Source organism: Salvelinus fontinalis, chromosome 21 (assembly GCF_029448725.1).
Source record: "Salvelinus fontinalis isolate EN_2023a chromosome 21, ASM2944872v1, whole genome shotgun sequence".
NCBI lineage: Eukaryota > Metazoa > Chordata > Actinopteri > Salmoniformes > Salmonidae > Salvelinus > Salvelinus fontinalis.
Window position 1 is genome coordinate 20,514,041 of NC_074685.1, and position 25,820 is coordinate 20,539,860.

General features: G+C 43.3%; 1 protein-coding gene across 1 annotated transcript in view; it reads left to right on the top strand.

Moving 5' to 3' along the window:
- The first annotated feature begins 2,611 nt into the window (after nucleotides 1-2,611).
- The window catches only part of LOC129818400 (ankyrin-1-like), a 128,019-nt gene continuing 104,810 nt past the window's right edge, over nucleotides 2,612-25,820 (top strand). The window contains 1 exon segment of the mRNA XM_055874244.1: nucleotides 2,612-3,333. Coding sequence (XP_055730219.1) covers nucleotides 3,208-3,333 — 126 coding nt within the window. The 5' untranslated portion in view covers nucleotides 2,612-3,207.

The window sequence follows — 25,820 nt, forward strand, 5'->3', positions numbered from 1 at the left end:
GGCCACCATAGACCTACATATGTCTAGACTAGGCTAGACACACACACCTAGACATACAAAAAACCCTAGACAAGACAAAAACACACATACCACCCTCGTCACACCCTGACCTAACCAAAATAATAAAGAAAACAAAGAATACTAAGGTCAGGGCGTGACGGGGGTTAGCGTCCATTAGAGGGGAAGGGAAATGTCCAAAGGAGGAGCAGCAGGGGGAGTAGGTGACTAGTCGTGACTATTCAGCATAATACATGTCTATTGGGGTGAGGGCAGGGTAAAAAATGACCTTTGAGGTGGGGGGTAGAAGCCTGATGGTCTGGGGGTAGAAGCTATTGGCCAGTCTTACAGTTTTTACCATGATGCTCCTATTCTGCCTGCGTCTGTGTGATAGAAACGGGGAGAACAGTCCATGGCTCGGGTGGCTGGGGTCCCTGAGGATAGTCTTGGCCTTCCTGCGACACCTGGTGCTGTAGGTGTCCAAATCAATAAGCAATATGCAGAAACAGTTCGTTATATATTGAAAACCTAAACCTAAAATCTACTATCTACACACGTGCAACAATAGTCATTTTTTTAAACGAGCACCTTATAAACTGCACACACATCAAAACCCTGGTGTTCTGTTTAAACTAACACAGATCAAAAACTACACGGAATCTGGTAATAATGTGTTGCCTACAATTTGTAGAAGACAGCTAGGTACATTTTGAAGTGTTGCATTTTGATTCAAGTGGGTCGCCAACGCGGTAGGTTTAATGCAACACTTTTTTTTACCACTTCCATCGATATCATGCTGAAATCAATAGAGCAGGTCCAAATGTTTGGGCTGTAGCGTTGTTGGTTAGATGAGAACTTATAGCTTACAGTATTGGCCTATCTAAATATTGGAATGTCGGATGTTGATTTCCGGTGATCTGACAACATTAGTCTGCACTATTGAGGTATGAGTACAGGTTCAGTAGTCTTATTGTTGTAGATTAAAATGCATTATGTCATTATTAAAAAATATATTTATAGGATATCATTCACCAACATTTCAGTAGGTGGCAGTATTATACATATTTTTGTATTCCAGACTATTTGCAAGTATAACATCTATTCTCATAGTGGTATTGACATTTTTGACACATGGGAAAAAACTTAATTGGAACCTGCCCCATCAGTTAGAGTGGAATACTGCCTAGCCTACATTGATGTGCCTAGTATGTCATTTCCCATTTGACATTTGTGCTGAACACAGAATAAACCCCCATTCTATTCCTGGGGCTATTGAACCATATTTTGGAGTGTTTATTGCCTCCAGTTGATTGGGGACCATTACCATCAGTCAAAATAAAGTCCAAAGCTGTCAATCACACAAACGGAATTTCCCTCCCTGCTTGGTGTCAGTAGTGGTAGTTGGAGTTTGTACCCTATTGAATGACACATGAAGAAGTGATGAATGGAAAGACCCCAAATCAATGCAGGTTTTATTGACATACTGTACACACACACACACACACAGACACACACACACACACACACACTCAATAAATAAATTGCTTGGTCACCAGGGAGACATCCCCTATTCATCTATGAGTCCTTAATGGGAAACATTATTAATTATTTATTTACTTGTTTAAACAAAAATGCTTGACTGAGGAATGCACAGTTTCATATATTTGAATATGTGTTCCCTATGCACAGTATTGATTTAATGCTTCATTTTTCGGGTAGGCTAACTGGAATGAGCAAATCATTTCAGTTGCATTCTCAAGCCAGGCAGTTGAATGCAGGTGTGCTGATATATTGGCTCATGGCAACCATAAATAAATATGACTAATGTGTTTCTGGTCAGGTGACTGCTGTCTTAAGACTATGCAGAGAGCGTGATACCCCCACCATGATGTCAGTGTAATTCCTTTGTTTCTATGTCTCCGGCGTTGAGAAGGATTCCACATATAGCGCTGAGATTACATTTAGTGTGACTGGAATATAAATAAATGGAGCGACTAGAATATGCCTTTTACTTCCATTTCCATGTTTGCCCTTGCTCTCTTTTCCCTCGATCAATGATTGTGTGAGGTCCTTATTGGTTCTGGAATGATTCATTATTTGTTCTACAGTGAAAAGGAGAGGGAGAAGACAGGGCGGCAACGTGCATGCAATTTTTATGAAACACACATGTTTTTGATGTTTATTCCTTGTCTGTTGCTGACTGTAAAACATAACAGAACCTGATTAGCTAGGGTGAACACAGCCCCATCTTACTGCTTGTGTACTACTCCATGTCAATAAATCACACAGAGAAATACATACCAACAATTGTCTATACATCTTTGAAAACCCAAAGATATATAGAATAGACTTTAGAGCAGAGCAAGAAAAGGCTGTATATTTAAGCAATAATGCCCAAGGGGGTGTGGTATATAGCCAATATGCCACTGCTAAGGGCTCGGAGTGCCTGGACACAGCCCTTAGCTGTGGTATAATGGCCATATACAACAAACCCCAGAGGTGCCTTATTGCAATTATAAACTACTAATCAACGTAATTAGAGCAGTAGAAATAAATGGTTTGTCATACCCGTAGTATATGACCTGATATACCACGGCTGTCAGCCAATCAGCATTCAGGGCTCGAACCACCCAGTTTATACATTTGATCGAAGAATAACAACATTTCTGCTATACTGCAGGATTGGCGTCCTTTTCCTTTCAGGGAATTGTGGAACCGTGGAAGAGGCAAGAAGAAGCATGGGGTGACAAAAATTATTTGAAGGAATCTGCAGTTCGTGTGCCCTTACAATTGTATTTTACACACACAGTTCTCAGCAGCTTGGTCAGTGAAGTGGAGGATAGAGAGAAGCAGAGGAGGACATAACGGAGGGAGAAAGAGGGAGCTCTGCAGCAGGATCCCCACCGTGCTGAGCCCAGGACTGCGTGACTGGTCTGTGCTGGGTGAGGGGGAGGGGAGGCATATCAGTGCAACACAGCCTTACTGGATGAGTAGCAGCAGCAGCAGTAACACTAGCAGCATCTCATTTGTGGCTGCTGGGGGCTCGGTCGCTAGAGCACCGCGCTCCCGCTCACACACACACAGGCGCTCCCAGCGCCACCGTCACACACACGCAGTGGCAGCCACAGCCGTCGTTAGAGCCTGGGCTGGGGCAGGGACGGGGACCGCTACTGTGACGACTGGAGCTACGGCGATAGCAGCTGCGGCACCATGGCGCAAGCCGCCAAGCAGCTACGCAAGAACAAGGACCTAGCAGAGCTCGCAGCTCAGGAGCTGAAGGATAAGGAGGAGGAGAAGAACAAGAAGAGGAATCGATCGAGGGACCGCAGACGCAAGGTATGGCTGACTGAGGATGGTGTCAATTTCTCTGTCTTTGTTCTCTCTCTCTCTCTCTCTCTCTCTCTCTCTCTCTCTCTCTCTCTCTCTCTCTCTCTCTCTCTCTCTCTCTCTCTCTCTCTCTCTCTCTCTCTCTCTCTCTCTCTCTCTCTCTCTCCCTGTCTCTCTCCCTCCATTGTACAGGATGGGTTAGGAATACTTAACAATATAATTACACACACAGTCACGCGCACACATCCGCCATGTGTAAACCAGTCGTGCACAGATGCTCATGCACAGGTTGTGTTTGTTCAGTCAGACATGCCCTGCCCGCTTCTCCCCGGAGGGTGTCATGCTCTTTACTCTGGTGTTTTCCCCATATGTCATTTCTCTTGGAGGGTGGAGTCACAGAGGGTCGGGGGCGGTGTGGGGAGACAGGCAGGGATCCTCTCTGTCTCCTTCCACTCTTCCCCTCTCCTAATCTCCTAGCTGAGTCGTTATGTCCTGCTTGCTGCGTTTAATGTGCCTTTCAGGTTCTATTGTTTTCCCCTCCTGAGGACCGTCTGTAGTATGTGCCACATATCTCTGATAGGCTGGCTTTTATAGTCACTTTCCTAGATGAGTGTGTGAGAGAGACTGTTCATCCATCCTCGGCTGAGAGGGAAAGAGTGATCTCTTCTCTCCTTCCCCTATTTGCTAAACTTAATATTCCTCCTATAAAGAACAGCCTGTTTTAATGTAAACCTCCCAGCTCTACCTGTGAGATTAAGGTTTAAAAGGATGTTCTCCAATGGGGTGCACTGCAGCTGCCTCCAACTCTCGAGTCAGTGTTCTTTGCTGTAGGCTACAGTGATATCTCCACCTGCTCCTTCAATTATCATGGCTCATTTGCTCATTACCTGGGTATTGATGGTGACATGACACCTCATTGTTGATGTCTTGTGTGTGTATTATCATCACTGTAAGACAACGTGAGGTCAGTGTGTAGAGTGGTGGGATCTTGGAGAAGTCTGAGGATGGTGGGAGAAAAGGAGAGAACAGAGATATATAGATGGAATAGCAGAGAGAGAGAGAGAGAGAGAGAGAATAAGGAGAGCAGAGGCAGAGGAGGGAGCCCGTAGCTCCACGTGACGGTTGTTCATACCATGGCAAACAGTCTCAGCAATGTCAGAGGCGTCTTACATGGAGGATATCCTGTTCAGAACATCTGTCACAGGCCAGCTTTTATCTCTGACCTCCACATCAACACCATCCAAATGAGAGACGGCGAAAGAGAGGGAGGAGAGAAGGAGAGGATACCTCTGCAATACCAGTTAATAGCAATTGTTGGCTGCAATCATTTCAATACAACACACACATTTGAAAACATCATATTGCTTGCTGTATGCCAAGGTTGGCATTGGAATAAGGTTGAGACAGCGGCATTATGAATTATTGAGAACCCTTCCATAATGTGATGATCTACCCTGTCAGTAGTCGGTATGTGTAAAAGGAAAGGTGTCTACACTACAATATCTTCATGCATACAATGCATTCAGAAAGTATTCAGACCCCTTGACTTTTTCCAAATTTTATTACGTTACAGCCTTATTCTAAAATGGATTTAAAAGAAAATCCTCATCAGCTTACACACAATACACCATAATGACAAAGCAAAAACACGTTGTTTGTGCAAATTTATACAAATAAATAAATGAAATAACATATTTACATAAGTATTAAGACCCTTTACTCAGTACTTTGTTGAAGCACCTTTGGCAGCGATTACAGCCTCAAGTCGTCTTGGGTATGTCGCTACAAGCTTGGCACACCTGTATTTGGGGAGTTTCTCTCATTAGTCTTTGCAGATCTTCTCAAGCTCTGTCAGGTTGGATGGGGAGCGTCGCTGAACAGCTATTTTCAGGTCTCTCCAGAGATGTTCGATCGGGTTCATGTCCAGGCTCTGGCTGGGCCACTCAAGGACATTCAGAGACTTGTCCCGAAGCCACTCCGGCGTTGTCTTGGCTGTGTGCTTAGGGTCGTTGTCCTGTTGGAAGGTGAACCTTCACCCCAGTCTGAGGTCCTGAGTGCTCTGGAGCAGGTTTTCATCAAGGATCTCTCTGTACTTTGCTCCGTTCATCTTTCCCTCGATCCTAACTAGTCTCCTAGTCCCTGCCCCTGAAAAAACATCCCGACAGCATGATTCTGCCACCACATTGCTTCACCGTAGGGATGGTGCCAGGTTTCCTCCAGACGTGACGCTTGGTACTCAGGTCAAAGAGTTCAATCTTGGTTTCATCAGACCAGAGAATCTTTTTTCCCATGGTCTGAGAGTCCTTTAGGTGCCTTTTGGAAAACTCCAAGCGGGATGTCTTGTGTCTTTTACTGAGGATTAGCTTCCGTCTGACCACTCTACCATAAAGGCCTGATTGTTGGAGTGCTGCAGAGATGGTTCTCCTTATGGAAGGTTCTCCCATCTCCACAGAGGAACTCTGGAGCTCTGTCAGAGTGACCATCGGGTTCTTGGTCACCTCCATGACCGTGGTCCTTCTCCCCTGATTGCTCAGTTTGGCCGGACGGCCAGCTCTAGGAAGAGTCTTGGTGGTTCCAAACTTCTTCCATTTAAGAATGATGGAGGCCATTGTGTTCTTGGGGACCTTCAATGCTGCAGAAATATTTTGATACGCTTCCCCAGATCTGTGCTTCAACACAATCCTGTCTCGGAGCTCTACGGACAGTTCCTTTGACCTCATGGCTTGGTTTTTGCTCTGACATGCACTGTCAACTGTGGGACCTTAAATAGACAGGTGTGTGCCTTTCCAAATAATGTCCAATCAATTGAATGTACAACAGGTGGACTTCAATCAAGTTGTAGAAACATCTCAAGGATGTTCAATGGAAACAGGATGTACCAGAGCTCAACTTCGAGTCTCGTAGCAAAAGGTCTGAATATTTGTGTAAATAATGTATTTCTGTTTGTTTTTTTAATACATTTGCAAACATTTCTAAAAACCAGTTTACGCTTTGTCATTGTGGGGTATTGTGCGTAGATTGATGAGGGGAAAAAATACTTAATCCATTTTAAAATAAGGCTGTAACGTAGCAAAATGTGGAAAAAGTCAAGGGGTCTGAATACTTTCCAAATGTACCGTATCTTCTCAATCATCACAATTTATAGATCAGTTAGGGTTTTAGGTTGGCTGAGAAAAGTGGAGAAAGTATTATCAAATATAGGGATGCTGTAGAATGTTTTGTGTGTTCATTGCAATGCATTGGGCTGTAGTACATTTTCCTATTTCCACAGGGTGTGGACTTAATACAATACTAGACTCAAGACCTGCTAATTTGTTGTGTGTGTGAGCGCGTGTCCATTTGTATGTGCAATCGCGCATGTGTGTATGAGATGATATGGCTTTAGGGTACCTCATTCCTCTTTTATATAACCTCCTGGATGCAGCCCTCTAATGATAAAACCATTACAGTGTGAGCTCAGAGGCATTCACTCTCTCTAGTATTGCTTTGTCCTTGAGGATGATCTCTTCCTTCATAGGTGGAGGCACAGAGATGACTAAAAATGACAAAATAAATGTTTCAATGACCAGAGATGTGCACTGTCTTAGACCTTCTGTTAGTGGAATTCCAAGCTGTTAACATTTTGCATTAACATTTTTAGAAGCCTTGTTGAAACTGCTATGTACTGCTTGCATAATGATTGTGCTATATCTGTGTGTGCCAATTGACCCTTCGCTAAGCTCCACCTCAACCAATCACAGCGCTCCGATGGATTGCAACTGTCGTCAAGCCTGACACCTCAGACAGGCTTGCTCACGTTTCAAACCTTTGGAAGCCAAGAAGGGCTATGGCAAAAACTGAGAGTTTTTATCAAATAATAAATATTTTAAATTAGGGATGCACGATACATCGGTAGGCATATCGGTATCGGACGATATTATCTAAAAATGCCAACATCGGCATCGGTCCGATGTCTAGTTTAACGCCGATGTGCAAAACCGATGTCGAAGCTGACGTGCATACCTATATAATGTAGGTAGATGACGTAATGACGCCACGGAAAATGCAGCGCTACACAGAACAAAAGAAGAAAAATACTAAGCGCCAACTTCCAACAACTAAACAAGTTCAAGTTGAGCAGTCATTTGAAAGAGTAAGAACACAGAGGAAGAGTAAGCGCACCGAGGGAGAGAGGCCACGGACAGACAGAGCTGAAACTTCACTGCTTGACATGTATGATGAAATCCTGGTTGAGACTGAACAAATGAACAACGAAACATCACAGCAAGTAAGTGAAAGAAATAGGTTTTGATTATGTTTTACTGGTAATGGGGACATACGTAAATGCCAACAAAACAACTTTTTGGTCAGTGTGTGTGTGAGTGTGTGTGTGTGTTTCAACTATTTAACTGTACTAGAATGCTTTAAAGGTCGCACATGTCTTTTCATATCGGTATCATTTCTTTTGGCAAGGAAAATATTGGATATCGGTATCGGCCAGAAATACCATATCGGTGTATCCCTAGTTTAAATGACTAAATAATTGAACAGTGCGCTAGGGGTACTTGCAACTATGAAACATGAAACAGAGTGTCACGTTCTGACCCTAGTTATTGTGTTAATCCTTTGTTTTGTTGGTCAGGACGTGAGCTGGGTGGGCATTCTATGTGTTGTGTTTCTATGTTGGGTTTAATGTGCCTGATATGGTTCTCAATTAGAGGCAGGTGTTTAACGTTCCTCTGATTGAGAACCATATTTAAGGTAGGCTGTTCTCACTGTTTGTTTGTGGGTGATTGTCGCTGTGTCTGTGTTTATTGCACCACACGGTACTGTCTAGTCTCATTCGTTCGTTCGTTCTTTCCTGTTCGTGCGTTCTTCATTTTATGTAGTTTGCATGTTCAGGTCAGTCTACGTCGTCTGTTTGTTATTTTGTATTTATCAAGTATTGTTCGGTTCAGTGTTCGTCTTGTCTAATAAATTCATGATGTCTACATACCTCGCTGCACATTGGTCTTCCGATCCCTCTCTCCTCTCCTCGTCCGAGGAGGAGGAGGAATATTACGACGACCGTGACACAGAGCCTGTTGAAGTGTTTTTCGAATTACGAAATTATACTGTTTTCATTGTTTGCTAGCTAGCTGGTTATTTAGCTCTCATTGAAAATGTTGCTAACGCTAGCTAGCCATAGTGAATATAACTTGTATTCTCCAGATGTATGTTAGCTAGCTAAATTGGCTTTATTAGGAATATAATTGTCATCTGTGTTCAACATCAGCACACGATTTGAGAGCACTTGTTCGCTCCAAAAGTGGTCCAGGTTCCCAGGAAGCAATTGTAATGACAGTTCACCACAACACACCCTAAAGTCTCCTGATCAGCAAGGGGTAGTGTGTGTTTAGTCTCAAGAAATACAGAAAGCATATGCATAACCATGGTAACAATTAAAAGGGAACAGTTTGGAGATTATGGAGAAATGATTAGACTAAAGGTGAAGAGACAACAGTTTACCTGACAAGACTGAATCCAAACATTACACTGTTGATTTCATGTGCATTTTACATTTACTGTACTTTTCGCTGCATTTCTGGATAACAAAATCTGAAAATACTCTGGATAACATTCAGTAACACGATCAGAAAATTCTTGGAATATTTGGGGTAGGTACAACATAAGAAAAACTATTAAAAGGATTTGAGTGAGAGGTCTAACTGTTTTTTCCAAGTGGTCACACACCTCCACAGTTCCTGATTAATTTAAATACACTTTTAACTCAAAGAAGAGTCTTCAAATATAAGGTGTTTTTTTTATCTCTCCTAGCTGTGCCGTTGAGGAACTAGAGCAAGCACACTTGTAGTTGTTTTCTTTGGAACACAACCCTGCATCCCACCATTACACAATTACTGTTGTTGTTTATGCAATCCAAAAACGTTCCATTATAAATCACAATCTGGGTCAGGTGGGCATAATTTGAAAGCTTGTTCTATTGCCAACATGACTAGCTAAATTATAAAATAGGATCTTACAGTGTTAGGCTTTCAGTAGGCAATTCAGAGAAGCAGATCGTTATTTTGGTGCGCATATGTCATGAGTGAATTCAAATGTATGGTCTGCGACAAATTTTCTTCACAATACAATAAACATGGGCTAATTCTGTTCAGGACAACCCAGGTTATAATGCCATGTCTTATTTTAACTGTACATCAAACAGAGTGATCATACACTGAGTGTACAAAACATTAGGAACACCTTCCTAATATTGAGAACGGCCTCAAAGTTTTAAAAGCGTTCCACAGAGATGCTGACCCATTTTGATTCCAATACTTCCCACAGTTGTGTCAAGTTGACTGGATACACAATCTATGTCTCAATTGCTTAAAAATCCTCCTTTAACCTGTCTCCTCCCATTCATCTACACTGATTTGAAGTGGATAAATCCTCTTAATGTAAAGTTCCCATATTTGGGGACCCTATTACATTTTTTTATTCAACTCAGTCTTGTATGAGAACGGTAGCACCTATTGTCACGTTCGTCTTAAGGAGTAGACCAAGATGCAGCGTGGTATGTTTCCATCCTTTATTTTGGATTAGAACATTTCAAAGAACAAACAAACAAACAAAGAAACAAACAAACAAACAAACAAACAAACAAACAAACAAACAAACAAACAAACAAACAAACAAACAAACAAACAAACAAACAAACAAACAAACAAACAAACAAACAAACAGCTATAAATAAGCTCACAAGCAACTATACATAGACAAGATCCCACAGAGCACAAAGGGGAAATGGATGCCTAAATATGATCCCCAATCAGAGACAACGATAAACAGCTGCCTCTGATTGGGAATCATACCAAGCCAACATAGATATATAATTACCTAGATGACCCACCCTAGTCACACCCCGACCTAACCAACATAGAGAATAACAGGCTCTCTATGGTCAGGGCGTGACACCTATCTGCAAAAGTAGGGTGTCTGCGGAAAGCTGAGTATCTTGGCTATTGATCTCTGCCTTAAAATCTTTGGTGTGACCTACTACCATATATGGGCATACACATGTATAAGTGCAGGCCGAGCCGATGACCTCATTTCAAGATGGCTGCTACCTACGTTCCGGTTAACATTGTGAAGCACAAACAAAACAAACACGGAATATGTTGATTCACACCGAAAGCCGGGACTCCATAGATTATGAGAATATCTTATGTGTCTGCCTGTGACCTACCATTATTTATCACCAGCCCCGAGAGTCAAAATATTTATTATACACAATGTTTTCATCTCACAAGGTTCGTCTCACAAAGGTTATTTTACACAGCAAACATCTCACAAGGTAAGCTTCGATTGGGTGGGTATAATTTGTGGAACGTTCCAACAGGAGTCCGTTCCAAAAACTTCGTAAAGTACAAGGTTGCCAACAAACAACGCATACAAAGTAGCATGATCAATTCACCTATCTAACTAGCTGCCGAATAGGCGTCAACTCACCACGTAGCTTATTCATAATGTTTGTCCATAGGCTAGTGAGGACAGACATTTTTCGGAATAAACGTGGTGAGTGAAAAATTCATGAAATAACCCACTCCCTACCCGTTTTCTTATTTGGCCGCTATTCAACTTTGTATGCGTTGTTTGTTGGCATCCTTGTTATTTAAGACGTTTTTTGGAACGGATTCCTGTTGGAACGTTACACAAATTATACCCACCCACCCACCCAATTCTCTAGTGTGACAGTGGCCATTGACGGTGAGCATTTGCCCACTGAAGTCTGTTATGACGCCGAACTGCAGTCGGGTCAAGAACCTGGTGAGGACGACGAGCACACAGATGAGCTTCCCTGAGACGGTTTCTGACAGTTTGTGCAAAAATTATTTGTTTGTGCAAACCCACAGTTTCATCAGCTGTCCGGGTGGCTGGTCTCAGACGATCCCGCAGGTGAAGAAGCTGGATGTGGAGGTCCTGGGCTGGCGTGGTTACACATGGTCTGCGATTGTGAGACAGGTTGGACGTACTGTCAAATTCTCTAAAACAACATTGGAGGCGCCTTATGGTAGAGAAATGAACATAGAATTCTCTGGCAACAGCTCTGGTGGACATTCTTGCAGTCAGCATGCCAATTGCACACTCCCTCAAAACTTTAGACATCTGTGGCATTATGTTGTCGCGCACTAGCGACTCCTGTGGCGGGTCGGGTGCAGTGCACGCTGACATGGTCACCAGGTGTACAATGTTTCCTCCAATACATTGGTGCAGCTAGCTTCTGGGTTAAGCGGGCATTGTGTCAAGAAGCAGTGTGGCTTGGCTGGGTTGTGTTTCGGAGGACGCATGGCTCTCGACCTTCGCCTCTCCCGAGTCCGTACGGGAGTTGCAGCGATGGGACAAGACTGAGAAAAAGGGGAAAAAGGGGTAAAAAAAATGTTTTAATAAAACATTTAAATAAAATAACAATAGTGCAAAAAATGTGTGAGAAATAAGATTTATCTGAGTATGGAACATTTCTGGGATCTTGTCGTGCGGTTCTCAGAATGGATCTCAGTCAAAACCCATCCATATCTGTGAGGTGGAGACCCTGAGCTCTGACGTCATGTATAGCATCTTACTGTGCAGCCATTGCGTTCTAATTTAGGCACTTCTCAGTGTCCAAATCTGCCATTTTCAACCCGTATATGGTATGAGTGTAAAGGTCTACCCTAGCCCAGTCGGCCGGAACTGCACAGACCATGGTGTTTATTGTGAGTAAGACCTACATTCAGTCTTCCTGCTAAGCTGATATATGAAAAGAACAGCAATGTATGTGCGTGAGCATATTTACGTGTGTGTGGGGCGCAAACAGAAGTGTCCCAGATTCCGAGGGACCTGTGTGTGTGTGTGTGTGTGTGTGTGTGTGTGTGTGTGTGTGTGTTTGTGTGTGTTTGTATGCATCTCAGAGGAGTAGGCAGGATGAGGCAAGGTCGGGCTGATGTGTAAGCACCCTTCATCCCAGCCACCGCCATGCTGGAAGAACATTCTGAAACAGGAACATACAGTCTGCTGTCTTTATGACAGGTACCTGCAGTGTAAAACAGGTGCCAAGTAGAGGCAGCAGTAACAGAGAGACAGATAGGGATGAAATTGCAGTTTATAGGATTGTATGAAATATTACAGTAAGAGGTTAGAGGTGGAGGTTATCCTCAGTGTAGGGTTTAGCCAGGTTTCAGCAGGGCTATTACCTCATCACAAGATGGCCATCCCATCTGCCATGCTTGCCTTTATTACCCAAAACCACCTGACTTTAATGAATAGAAATATTGATCCGCTAGACGCCCATCTCCTTTAGTGGCAGCCATGTTATGTTGCTTCAAATTCAATTCATATCTTAAGTACCATCCTATTAAAAGGCACCTTGTCTTTAACATGTCACCGAACATAGACTATGGTTGTCAATGTGGATTAAGGACCTTGTTCATCTCATCTATCAAACTTACCTGCAACCCTCATGATTGTGGAAGATAATGTTTGCTGGGATCTGGTGACAAATGTATCAAACACAACAGATCAATGAGACTTGTTCTGCTGACGGGGGGTTATTTGCCAACTGCAGTCAGAATTATTTTGCTCTAATTGCCGTTGTGAAAAGTGACATTATAAGTGCTTAGAATAAGTAATGAAGCATAGCTGACTTAAAGAAAGGGGCCGTGTGTTGGTGTGTACTGTATGTCCGTACTGCGTGAGTGTGTGCATACACACATGCATGTTGTGTGTCCTTGCACACAAACAGTAGCTGGCCTAGCATCACTGCTGTCAGACCTTGGATGTGGTTCCCCATGGCAACTGAAGGTGTGAAGGACAGGTAGGAGCAGAGGTTGGATCTGCGAGGTTTTGACGTGCAGGTTGTAGTGCCATTGGCATCTGAAACCATCACGTGTGTGTAAATGAATGGAATGGAATATAAACTACTAGTCCAGTAGCAGATCAATTAGCAATTTAGCCAAATCCCCTGTTGTGTTTGTTGTCATGCCAAACATTATGTACGACTTGACAACGGGCGGAAAAACAATTGGCTAAAGGCACGCACATACAGATCTGAGAACATGCTAATAAACTACTTAATGTCAAATTAAACAATTAACTGGGTTGTTTAATTCAGTGTTACAAAATGCCTTCACCTAAATTGGTTATGGAAAGGTGTTTTGGCCACTGTAAAGTCAAGTACCAGTATAAGATACTTTCCCGGCACATCCGGTAGTTTTGGGTGGATTACATCTCCTACTTACCACAGCACTTCAACTGGAGATCCATTATTAGAAGCTCTTAGAGAGGCCTCTGGGAAGGACTGTTACCACCATGTTAAGAGCTTAACCGACTGAATTAGTAATAAAGTAATGGAGTGGGGGCCTTTTATGAATAGTACTTTTGAGACATTAGCTAGAAAACTTAAGCTATAGCCTACTTCTGATTATGGCACCGTGACTCAGTATGAAAAGTAGGTTGACTTGACTGCTATATCTGTTCTGTAGTGTCTCATACTGTATGTGGCGTAGTTAATAATACCAAATCTACTGATTAATGCAAGTTGCTGTGGAGAGGGAGGAATAGAGAGAGAAAAAGGGGAGTGGTGTGGAGGGCAGATGAGAGGTGAGAAGGGTGGATGCCCAGCCTAGGGACCTCTTCCACATGTTTTGATCTGCAGCTGGACTCACAGCTGTCTCAACCCCAGGGTTCTCACTGCATGAGTGTTTCTTTCTGTGTGTGTGTGTGTGTGTGTGTGTGTGTGTGTGTGTGTGTGTGTGTGTGTGTGTGTGTGTGTGTGTGTGTGTGTGTGTGTGTGTGTGTGTGTGTGTGTGTGCACATCTCATCACATGTCTACAGGATGTGTGTCTACTTTGCTAGCTGACGGTGACATGACATGGTGTGTCTGCATGTATTGTGTGGAATGGTTCCTCGATGTGTCTTGGACCAATCCTGCTTTGGTTTGAGGTTTTGTCTCTGGCTTGTCTCAGTGCTGGGTAATATGATGCAGTGAAGTCACGAAAAGAGATCCACTGACAGCTCCTAAAGACAAAAGCGCTCTGTTTTGGCTCATCAAAAATCAATAGCTTCATTAGAAGCGTGTAACCTCTGAATCTTTGAGCTAATTTTATACCGAAGCCCAAACTCTGTCCTGTTGCCAACAGACACCCTGCCAACCTAAGGCACAGAATGGGGGGGAGGGGGGGGTTAGGCCGGGGAAGGGGTATGGCGTCCTCCACAGCATCTGTTTGTTCCTGAGTTATCCTCTCCCCAATCACTTCCACCTCACTGTAGTATTTTAGGGACTATGGGCAAGCCTGTTTTTGGTGGAGAGTTGACCCCTCTCTGGCCATCTCTCTCCAGCCCACTGATCTGAAAGGGACTGAATGGAGTGAGAGCTCTGGGACGGAAGATATCCACCTCGAGGCGGGATAGAGAGGAGAACACCAGTGACTATTTAAGGCTGTTGGGACCTGATACCTAGCTCTTGTGTGTTCCCTGTTTGAAATGAGGGAGCCAGTCTGCCAATGCCATTCAGATCGATATATTGTCTCACCAATCAAACAGCTCATCTATCAGCCTGCCCGTTAATCAGAACATCGCCTCTAGAGGAACTAGACAATCAGAGCCCTTCTAGTGCAGGGGATGGGTAATGGCAGTAAATCGCATCTGCAAAGTTTATTTTGACCTTGGGTCAAGAGGCAGGCATCTGAAGTGACAGATTTTTGCCATGGTGATTACAGTGTGACATATTGACGCTGCACACCAACCATACAGTGATTGAGTCCTGAGAGTAAGCCCAGAAACACACATCAGCTGCAACTGGATTCCGTAGTCTTTTAATTGACCTTAATTATAAATAACATGCTGCTACTACAAGAGAAATCGTCTCCTCACAGATTGGCGCTGTTTTCATCTGATCTCGATTACCATTCCCCCAGATCCGCTGCAGGGGCTGGCCATTAGACCTCTGCTACACAGCCCTCTCATTATCAGACCGAGACAGCGAGCCAGGTTATGTAATGGAAAGAGCTCCTCAAGGTCTGTGTGGATCATGTGGCCTTGGAACACCCTACATCCCATCAGTGACACTCCATGTACCACTCATACTGGACTCTATGTACAGTATGTGCTGCTGGGGACAAGTGGAGGTCACTGAGACAGTTGAGAACAATTGTCCTTGGGATGTAAACAAAGGGAAATTCAATTGGTATCCCTAGAAAGGGCAGATACCTCGTGGAAGATCGTTGAGAGGAGATGGATGATCTAGCAAGGGCAGAGGAAATATTGTTGAGAGGAAAACATACTGTAGCAAAGGTATATGGGAGATTTTGTATAAGGTTGATACACTAGCAATGTTAAAATGGAGATAATAGTTGAGGGATAGTTGGCTAGGCTGGGGCAGAGAGGTGTATACAGTTATGCCCTTGTAGTGGTAGTAGAGGGTATGTGTGCAGTGCACTTTAAGTAATCATGTCTGTGTCGCTGTGCTCCTCTGTAGTGTTGATGCTGTGTTATTGATTGATGTGTTTGATCAGGGAGGGGTAGATCCATCAGCTGGCTCCCTGACAGAACAAGGCCCAGGGAGTTTTACACACACGCACACACACAAACAGCTCTGTCTGTCCTCCAACCCTCTTCCCTTACCCTCCTCTGCCAACCAGCTCCGCATCCCTCACTCCTTCGCCCTCAACCTCTTCCCCTCTCCAGCCCCTTTGCCTCAATCCCTTCTCCCCTATCCCTCTCTCCTCCCCCTGACCCTAGCCCTGCTCTCTGGCTAGCCTCTAATGGTATAGCATGGAGCACATTACTGAGGAAGAGAGAGAGAGAGCGAGGAGAGGGGGAGTGGGAGAAAGGAGCAGCTTACACCCATTCCCACTAGGGGGGAGGAGAAGAGCACAAGGAAAAGGAGAGAGAAGGTAGATAAAAGGATGCAGAGAGATGGGTTGCAGGAAGGAGATAGAGGGGAGTGGTATAGAGGTAGAGAGAGATAGGTGGGAAAGAAGCAAAGAGCAGAGGAAAATGTCCTCTACACTTAGAAAAGAGAGAGACTATTATATCTGGGATGTAGCACAGTTGTTTGCTCTCTTGATTATTCTCTGTTTATTTGCTACAGGCGCAATAGCACACACAGACTGGAAACACTTACAGGCACAGGGCGAGAAAGAGGGGAAGGGAGAGCGAAAGGAGTGAAACTATGGACAGACTGATAGGCGGTTTGTCGCCCCAGCCGTGTTCCTCAATCCTCCCTGTTTAGATACCTGTGGTGAATGCTGATGAACATTCTCCCGTGCCATTCAATGGGAAGTGAGATGATGAATATAGAATAACTGCCACGCTTGGTGGAACCAATATGTAAATGAAGTTAGGAATCCTCTGGCAGGAAGCTGGGTCTACTCCATTTGCTTGGCTTGGCATTCAACAAATATTTCTGAATGATTCCCAATGCAAGTTTAGGAAGGCAGTCTGACCATGGACGTTGATATTGATACCAATTTACATATTATGTTAATTTGTTTGCCAGGGGTCGCTGTGTGTGTGCGTGTGTGTGTGCGTGTGTGTGTGTGTGTGTTTGTGTTTGTTTGTAGGCTACTGGAATTGTGTGTGAGTCTGACTGAGGTTGAGGCAATGTGTTGTTATCAACTGGTTAAGATTCCTGTGTGGTGTCCACATTCTGCCTAATGAACTGACATGGGGATGTTCCTCAGTGGAAAGGCTAAGTACGCTGCCTCTTCCCTGCCTCTGCTGATGGAGTTAATAATGATTATCGACCGTGATCCATTGAACCAAGCTTAATGTTTACCCCATTTCCTGCTCATTCTGCATATTCAGGAACAGCATATTTTGAATGATGTACATTTGATTTGAACCAAAGGGACTCGAAGCCAGTGAGTCAAGCGACCTTCCCATACACTGTGAGTGTATCCCCATTGCTCAGTATCTCCCATGCATATCTGTAATCTGAGAGAGATACAGCGTCTGGAGAAGGAGAGAGAAAGTAGGAGAGGCAGAGCGAAGGAGACCGATGGGTTTTGTTTGGTAAGGTTGATAAGGAATAAGATGTATTCTTTTATGACTCACGTCTACAGAAGCGTCTGGATCTCTGAGGAGATTGAAAATGAGGGAGTCAGACGGCTAGAGGGGGTTGAATTGAGGGGTGGTGAAATACAAATCTAAACTTGGTAGTGTGAGGTGTAGGAGAGGTTGGGTCAGGAAATAGACAGTGTGAAGGAGTGGGGAAGGTACCAGGGTGTTTATTTGATTTAACCTTTATTTTGACAGGGAGTCATGCTGAGGGCAAGGTATATTTTACAGATGAGCCCTATAATTTAAACAAATATACACATCAATACAATATGAAAAGCAAAACAGATACAATCATAGAAAACAAACACATTCTTCAGTCAAAAGGTCATCAATCAGCCGTCTGAATCCTAGAGGCACCAAACCATACAGTTTAAGAGAGTTTGGGAGATTATTCTACAAGTAAGGTGTAAAAAAACACAAGCAGATTTACCTAACTAAGTGGAGATTGAAGGGATCTCCAGAGGTAGCCGTTGAAGATGGAGGAGTTGTATATCACAAGTTGTGAGCATTGATGTGCCCTCCTTCTCACCAAGGTCAACGTCTCCTCTTTTCTGTGACTGTGATTTTAACCTTCTCAGCCCCTCACCATCTCCCTCCTCTCTATTTCCCTCTCGCTCTCCCCTCCTCTCTCTTCCTCGCTCCCTCTCTCTCTCTCTCTCTGCATGCTGGGAGTGTTTGGTGCATGCTGGGAATCGTGTGAGTGAGTGCAAGTGTTGTGTAGAGTTAGATATCTTGGTTTTTCTTTTACGTTTCCTTTTCTTGTTGCTATCTTTTTTTTCTTCCTACGGATGATTAAGGTTATCATTATTTTTATTTAGTTGTTGTGGTAGAATTAAGTATATTGTTTTTCGTGTCGAAATTACCCTGGTTTTGGCGGGGATGGCGACCCACATGGGGACGCCGTCCCTGTCACTTCGGCACGGCTTTAGATGTGTTACTGAAGCTACTGTCACTGTGGAGGAGTTTCTGGTCGCCGTAGGAGAGAAGGTAGGATATGAGAATGTTGCTTATGCGTCACGGATGAATAAAGCGGTTGTGGTTTTTCTTAAAGAAGAGCGTCTTGTTGGAATGTTTGAGCAAGGCGTACTTCTTAAAGGGATGTTTATTCAAGTTACGCCGCTTTTTTGTCAGTCAACAAGGGTAACGATTTCGAATGTACCGCCGTTTATTCCAAATGAGCTATTGGAGCGCGAGTTATTGCGGTTTGGAAAGTTCGCAAGTTCAATTAAGTTTGTCCCGTTGGGTTGCAAACACCCAGCTTTGAAACAGGTTATGTCGTTTCGGCGACAGGTGTTATTTGGACTCACCGGAGCAGACTTTGGAGTTATCATTTAAAGTCAAGTATGACAACAGACTGTATATGGCTTATGCTAGTACGGGTAGTCAATGGTGTTTTGAGTGTGGGGATGTTGGCCATAAGCGACATGCTTGCCCGAAAAGGGAGAAGGCAGAGGGAGAGGCGCAGGTGGTCATCGTAACGCCTGGGCCCACTGATGTAGGGAGAGGTGGGCTGACAGAGGTAGAGCAGCCACAAGCACCTGTTGCTGAGGAACAAGTTGTCCGTGTTGAGGGCACGGAGTTGCAACTTGTACCAGAGGGAAATGTTATGCAGCAGAAAAATATTGTTGTAGAAGGTAAGGATGGATCTGAAGAGCCATTTCCTCAGACTGGTGAGGAGGTGCCCAGTACAAGTGCTGGGGTACAGGAGGGGGTTCATGTGGAGCTAATCTCCCAGGTAGTGGAGGAGATGCCCACTATGAGTAATGGGGTACAGGAGGGGGTTCAGGTGGGGCTAGTGTCCCAGGTAGTGGAGGAGATGCCTGTTACGAGTGATTGGGTGCAAGTGGGGAGTGTTGAGAGGGATATGGTAAAAGAGAGTCGGGTCTGTGGCCTCAGTTGAGGAGGATCAGGAGAAGGATATGGATATCTCTATTGATAAGATAGCAGTTGGTGATGACTCAATTTACAATCTAGAGGAGGTAAATGGGTTCCTGGATCAGACTTTTGGGAAATCTGTCAAATTGGCAGATTTATTTGATGTTGATAAGTTTGTGAGGTCAGCTGTGATGTTAAAGAAGACGGTGGGGTTAGACCAGTTGAGTGAGAAGAAGCGTTTTCGCTTGAGGAAATGTGTTACTGCTGTCACAGCAGCAAAAGGTAGTGGGAAACGTGATCAGGTAAAGAGAACATTTAAATAATGATGATGATCATGCTTCATAGGGTGTCTTTTTTCTCTTTGGTTTCTCTGTGGTTTCTTCTGCTTTTCCTTTCTCCTTTCTATATGGAGATACTAAGGGTAGGTTCTCTCAATATAAATGGGGGAAGGGACAGGAGTAAGAGGGCTTGGGTATTAGAAGTAATAAAACAGAAAAGGCTTAATGTAGTTTTTCTACAGGAGACACGTGGTGATGAGGCTAATGAGGTTGACTGGGGTATGTGGTGGGAGGGGCAGCATATACTCAGTCATGGTACTAATTTCAGTGCTGGGGTGGTGATTTTGTTTTCCTCAGGCTTAGGGGTGATAGTGGTATCTACAACAGAGATTGTTAAGGGTCAGGTTTTATTGGTCAATGTGGATGTTATGGGTTTTTATTTGTTTTTTTGAGTGTTTATGCTCCTAATGAGGGTACAGAGCGTATTGTTGTTTTTGATAAAATAAAGGAAACCTTAAGACAGTGTGACAAAGAGGGGTGTGTGGTTTTAGGGGGGGACTGGAATTGTACAGTAGATTTTACTGTTGACCGCACTGCTGAAGAACCTCACCTGCGGTCAGCCACTTGCCTGTCTGGTCTATTAACTGAGTTTGAGCTTTCTGGTGTGTAGAGAGTTAGGAATGCAAAAGTTAGGCAGTACACATGGCTAAAAGTTAATGAAGGTTGTGTCAGTGCAGCAAGGTAAGACAGGTTGTATGTATCTGAGCAATACTGTAGTAGGGTTGGAAGTTGTGATATTACTCCTGTGGGTTTCTCTGATCACCATAATGTGTCTGTTGATATTCACTTGTCCTGTCCATGAAGGTCATCACCTTACTGGTATTTTAATGTTAAGTTGTTACATGATGTCATGTTTAGAGGTCGACCGATTAATCTGAATGGCCGATTAATTAGGGCCGATTTCAAGTTTTCATAACAATCGGAAATTGGTATTTTTGGACACCGATTTGGCCGATGTTTATTTATTATTTTTTTTATTTTTTTACACCTTTATTTAACTTCTCTGGGATATGTGGGACGCTAATGTCCCACTTGGCCAAAAGCCAGTAAAAATGCAGAGCGCCAAATTCAAATAAATTACTATAAAAATCCAACTTTCATGAAATCACACATGAAAGACACCATATTAAAGCTACACTTGTTGTGAATCCAGCCAACATGTCTGATTTCAAAAAGGATTTATGGCGAAAGCACACCAAACAATTATGTTAGGTCAGTACATAGCCACAGAAAAACACAGCCATTTTTCCAGCCAAAGAGAGGAGTAACAAAAAGCAGAAATAGAGATAAAATTAATCACTAACCTTTGATGATCTTCATCAGATGACACTCATAGGACTTCATGTTACACAATACATGTATGTTTTGTTCGGGAAAGTTCATATTTATATCCAAAAATCTGAGTTTAGGCGGGACGCTACTGTCTCACTTGGCCAAAAGCCAGAGAAAATGCAGAGCGCCATATTCAAAAAATTACTATAAAAATCAAACTTTCATTAAATCACACATGAAAGCTACCAAATTAAAGCTACACTGGTTGTGAATCCAGACAACATGTCAGAATTCAAATAGGCTTTTCAGCGAAAGCAAATTATGCTATTATCTGAGTTAGCACCATTGTAAACAAAGAGAGATAAGCATATTTCAACCCTGCAGGCGCGACACAAAACGCAGAAATAAAAATATAATTCATGCCTTACCTTTGACGAGCTTCTGTTGTTGGCACTCCAATATGTCCCATAAACATCACAAATGGTCCTTTTGTTCGATTAATTCCGTCGATATATATCCAAAATGTCCATTTATTTGGCACGTTTGATACAGAAAAACACCGGTTCCCACTCGTGTTCAATACAGGATTAAAACAATCTGTAGCATGCTTTCTGGTCACGCGCCTCTATCTAACAGTACACCTCAAGTGACCCTCATTCAAAATGGCCGTACTTCTTCATTACACAAAGGAAAAACCCTCAACTAATTTCTAAAGACTGTTGACATCCAGTGGAAGCGGTAGGAACTGCAAGAAGGTATATTAGAAATCTGTATTCCCAATAAAAATCCATTGAAAAGAGAGTGACCTAAAAAAAAGAAAAAAACTGAATGGTTTGTCCTCGGGGTTTCGCTTGCTAAATAAGTTCTGTTATACTCACAGACTCACAGATTCGAACAGTTTTAGAAACTTCAGAGTGTTTTCTATCCAAATCTACTAACACTATGCATATTTTATCTTCTGGGGATGAGTAGCTGGCAGTTGAATTTGGGTATGCTTTTCATCCAAACGTGAAAATGCTGCCCCCTATCCTAGAGAAGTTAAATAGGCAAGTCAGTTAAGAACACATTCTTATTTTCAATGACGGCCTAGGAACGGTGCCTTGTTCAGGGGCAGAACGACAGATTTTTACCTTGTCAGCTCCGGGATTCAATCTTGCAACCTTACAGTTAACTAGTCCAAAGCTTTAACCACCTGCCTCTCATTGCACTCCACGAGGATCCTGCCTGTTACGCGAATTCAGTAAGAAGCCAAGGTAACTTGCTAGCTAGCATTAAACTTATCTTATAAAAAACAATCAATCAATCAGAATCACTAGTTTAACTACACATGGTTGATGATATCACTAGTTTATCTAGCGTGTCCTGCGTTGCATATAATCAATGCAACGCAGGGGGATGATTTAACAAAGCGCATTTGCGAAAAAAGCACAATCGTTGCACGACTGTACCTAACCATAAACACCCATGCCTTTCTTAAAATCAATACTCAGAAGTATATTTTTTAAACCTGCATATTTAGGTAAAATAAATCCAGGTTAGCAGGCAATATTAACCAGATGAAATTGTGTCACTTCTCTTGCGTTCATTGTACGCAGAGTCAGGGTATATGCAACAGTTTGGGCAGCCTGGCTCGTTGCGAACTAATTTGCCAGAATTTTACGTAATTATGACTTAACATTGAAGGTTGTACAATGTAACAGGAATATTTAGACTTAGGGATGCCACCCGTTAGATGAAATACCGAACAGTTCCGTATTTCACTGAAATAATAAACGTTTGGTTTCGAAATGATAGTTTCCGGATTCGACCATATTAATGACCAAAGGCTCGTATTTCTGTGTGTTATTATGTTATAATTAAGTCTATGATTTGATATTTGATAGAGCAGTCTGACTGAGCGATGGTAGGCAGCAGCAGGCTCGTAAGCATTCATTCAAACAGCACTTTCGTGCGTTTTGCCAGCAGCTCTTCCCTGTGCTTCAAGCATTGCGCTGTTTATGACTTCAAGCCTATCAACTCCCGAGATTAGGCTGGTGTAACCGATGTGAAATGGCTAGCTAGTTAGCAGGGTGCGCGCTAATAGCATTTCAATCGGTGACGTCACTCGCTCTGAGACTTGGAGTAGTTGTTCCCCTTGCTCTGCGAGGGCCGCGGATTTTGTGGAGCGATGGTAACGATGCTTCGAGGGTGGCTGTTGTCGATGTGTTCCTGGTTCGAGCCCAGGTAGGAGCGAGGAGAGGGACGGAAGCTATACTGTTACACTGGCAATACTAAAGTGCCTATAAGAACATCCAATAGTCAAAGGTATATGAAATACAAATCGTACAGAGAGAAATAGTCCTTTAAATACTATATTAACTACAACCTTAAACCTCTTACCTTGGAATATTGGAGTCTCATGTTAAAAGGAACCACCAACTTTCATATGTTCTCATGTTCTGAGCAAGGAACTTAAACGTTAGCTTTTTTACATGGCACATATTGCACTTTTACTTTCTTCTCCAACACTTTTATTTTTGCATTATTTAAACCAAATTGAACATGTTTCATTATTTATTTGAGGCTAAATTGATTTTTATTGATGTATTATATTAAGTTAAAATAAGTGTTCATTCAGTATTGTTGTAATTGTCATTATTACAAAAAAATAAATAATCCAATAATCGGTATCGGTATCGGCGTTGAAAAATCATAATCGGTCGACCTCTAGTCATGTTTTGGGAGGGTGTAGTGGAGAAGGTGTGTGCCAGACTGTCAAGGTGGAAATGGGTGCTGCCCCAGCTGTCTTATAGGGGAAGGGTACTGGTAGCTAATAATCTTGCTGCCTCTACCCTGTGGCACAAACTAATGATTTTACAGCCACCGGGGGGTCTGATACAAGAGATTCAGAGGACCCTTGTCAATTTCTTCCGGTCTGGACAACACTGGATTAAAGCTGCACCTGTACCTGCCACTGCACGAGGGTGGGCAAGGCCTGGTAGACATTTATTCCAGGATCATGGCTTTCCGGCTTCAAGCAGCCCAGAGATTGTTGTACAGTGACGGTTCTAGCTGGGTCGACACAGCCTACACATTGATGAGGAGAGCGGGCTGTTTGGGCTTAGACAATCACCTTTTCCTCTTAAAGCTGGAGGGGGTTGATTTGCCTGGCCTGACTCCATTTTATGAGTCTGTTATGCAGGCTTGGAGATTTCATGTCAAGTCCTGTAAGGCCGGCACGCCACCAGGGATGTGTCTTTTTGAAGAGCCTCTTTTTCACAAACTGCCTATTGAAAAGAGGACAGCTGACCTTCAATGGAGGATAATACATGGAGCCATAGCCACCAATATGCATCTGGTACACCTGGATCCGACAGTTGGGGAAGGGTGTCCATTCTTTGCTGAGTCTGAAACTCTGGCACATCTGTTTTTACAGTGTCCCAGGTTGGTCGGGATGATTGACACTTCACTTCTTGGTTCTCAGCTTTGGGGGAAGTTTTCTCTTTTCAACTGTTTATATTTGGGCCAAAGTACAGGTTATTCGGGGACAGCCTATTACAAACTGGTTAACAATATTGATCTGTTTATGAGTATATGGGCTATTCAGAGTCTGTTGTGTTTAGTTACTGTGGAGGAGGTTTTGGTGTTGTGTTTAGTTACTGTGGAGGAGGATTTGGTGTTGCGTTTTTAATTGATGTGTAACTATGGTTTTGTATGAGTTTTTATTGTGTTGTGGGTTCCCAGACCCAATAAAGATTATTTAACTCTCTCTCTCTCTCTTTCTCCCCCCCCCTTGTCTCTGTTCTGTGTGTATTAATCATTGTTTATGTGTGTGGCAGACTGTCACTGAGTGTGACTAACAGTGGGCCCACACTCCCTGTCCCAATCAGTCCCCCTTTCCCAGCTGCCCCAGCCCTCTCTCAGCTCTCATCTCCCTCAATTGGCTATTTACTGATGAAACCTGGGTTAGCCACCCTGTTCCAGGCCACAGAGGACCAACAGTCACCACACTGAGTCACCACACAGCCCACACAGCTCATAGGGCAGCATCACAGACCAGCTAAGTGCCTCCAGATCCTCTATCTCTCTATGTAAACATCACGGTTGCTTAACCCCAGAAGGACCGTAGGTCTCGTTAGAGTTAATTCATTATGACGAACAACTGGCAGATCCTCTCTTTCTCACAAAATGTCCATGTTATTCACACAATTTCCATGTTATTCACACATTGGACACACATTTCTTTATTTTCGAAGATGGACACATACTGTAATAGTGAATCATGGAGTCTGACTCAGCTGGTTTGGGACAGTGACAGGGTGACAGTGCAGTGCTGGCTCGACACAACAGCCCTTGGGTCGGGGTAGCAAGGTTAGAGGAACAAACACAGGGAAGGACAAACACCAGCTGACCACTGACTGACTGTCCTAAAGCCCACCGGCCAGCAGTGTGTGAGAGTGAACGAAAATCATGATTTCTACACTTTTTAAGTAAAGCGTCTGGAAATCCTATAAATCAGTTTAAATCTGTGCTGTATATAAGCATCAGTAGCTGGTTAATGTGGATGTATTAAATTATTTATGATGGGCTCAATGAGAACGCTATATTTTGGGGGCATAATATGTCAACATGTCTGTCTGGGCTATGTTCTTAGGACTCCTTGTGTATCCAATGTATAACAGCATGTGTCATGGAGGATGGGGGTGCTGAGTTCTCAACATACCACCATCATATGATAAATGTCACAACAATGTTGCCACACCACTGTTTGCTTGTTATATGGGCTGTATGATTTTGTCATGCACACATATTACCAATGTCTTGGCTGTGATTATGTGTTAGCTATGCTACAGACAACAGCGAGAGAGTGGATCACTATAAAACGTTTTGGCCTGATTATGGTAATCTCACGGTGTCTATGTGTGTGTCACTGTGATTGTCTCAGTAGCTGGTTAGGCCTGGGGGTGTTTG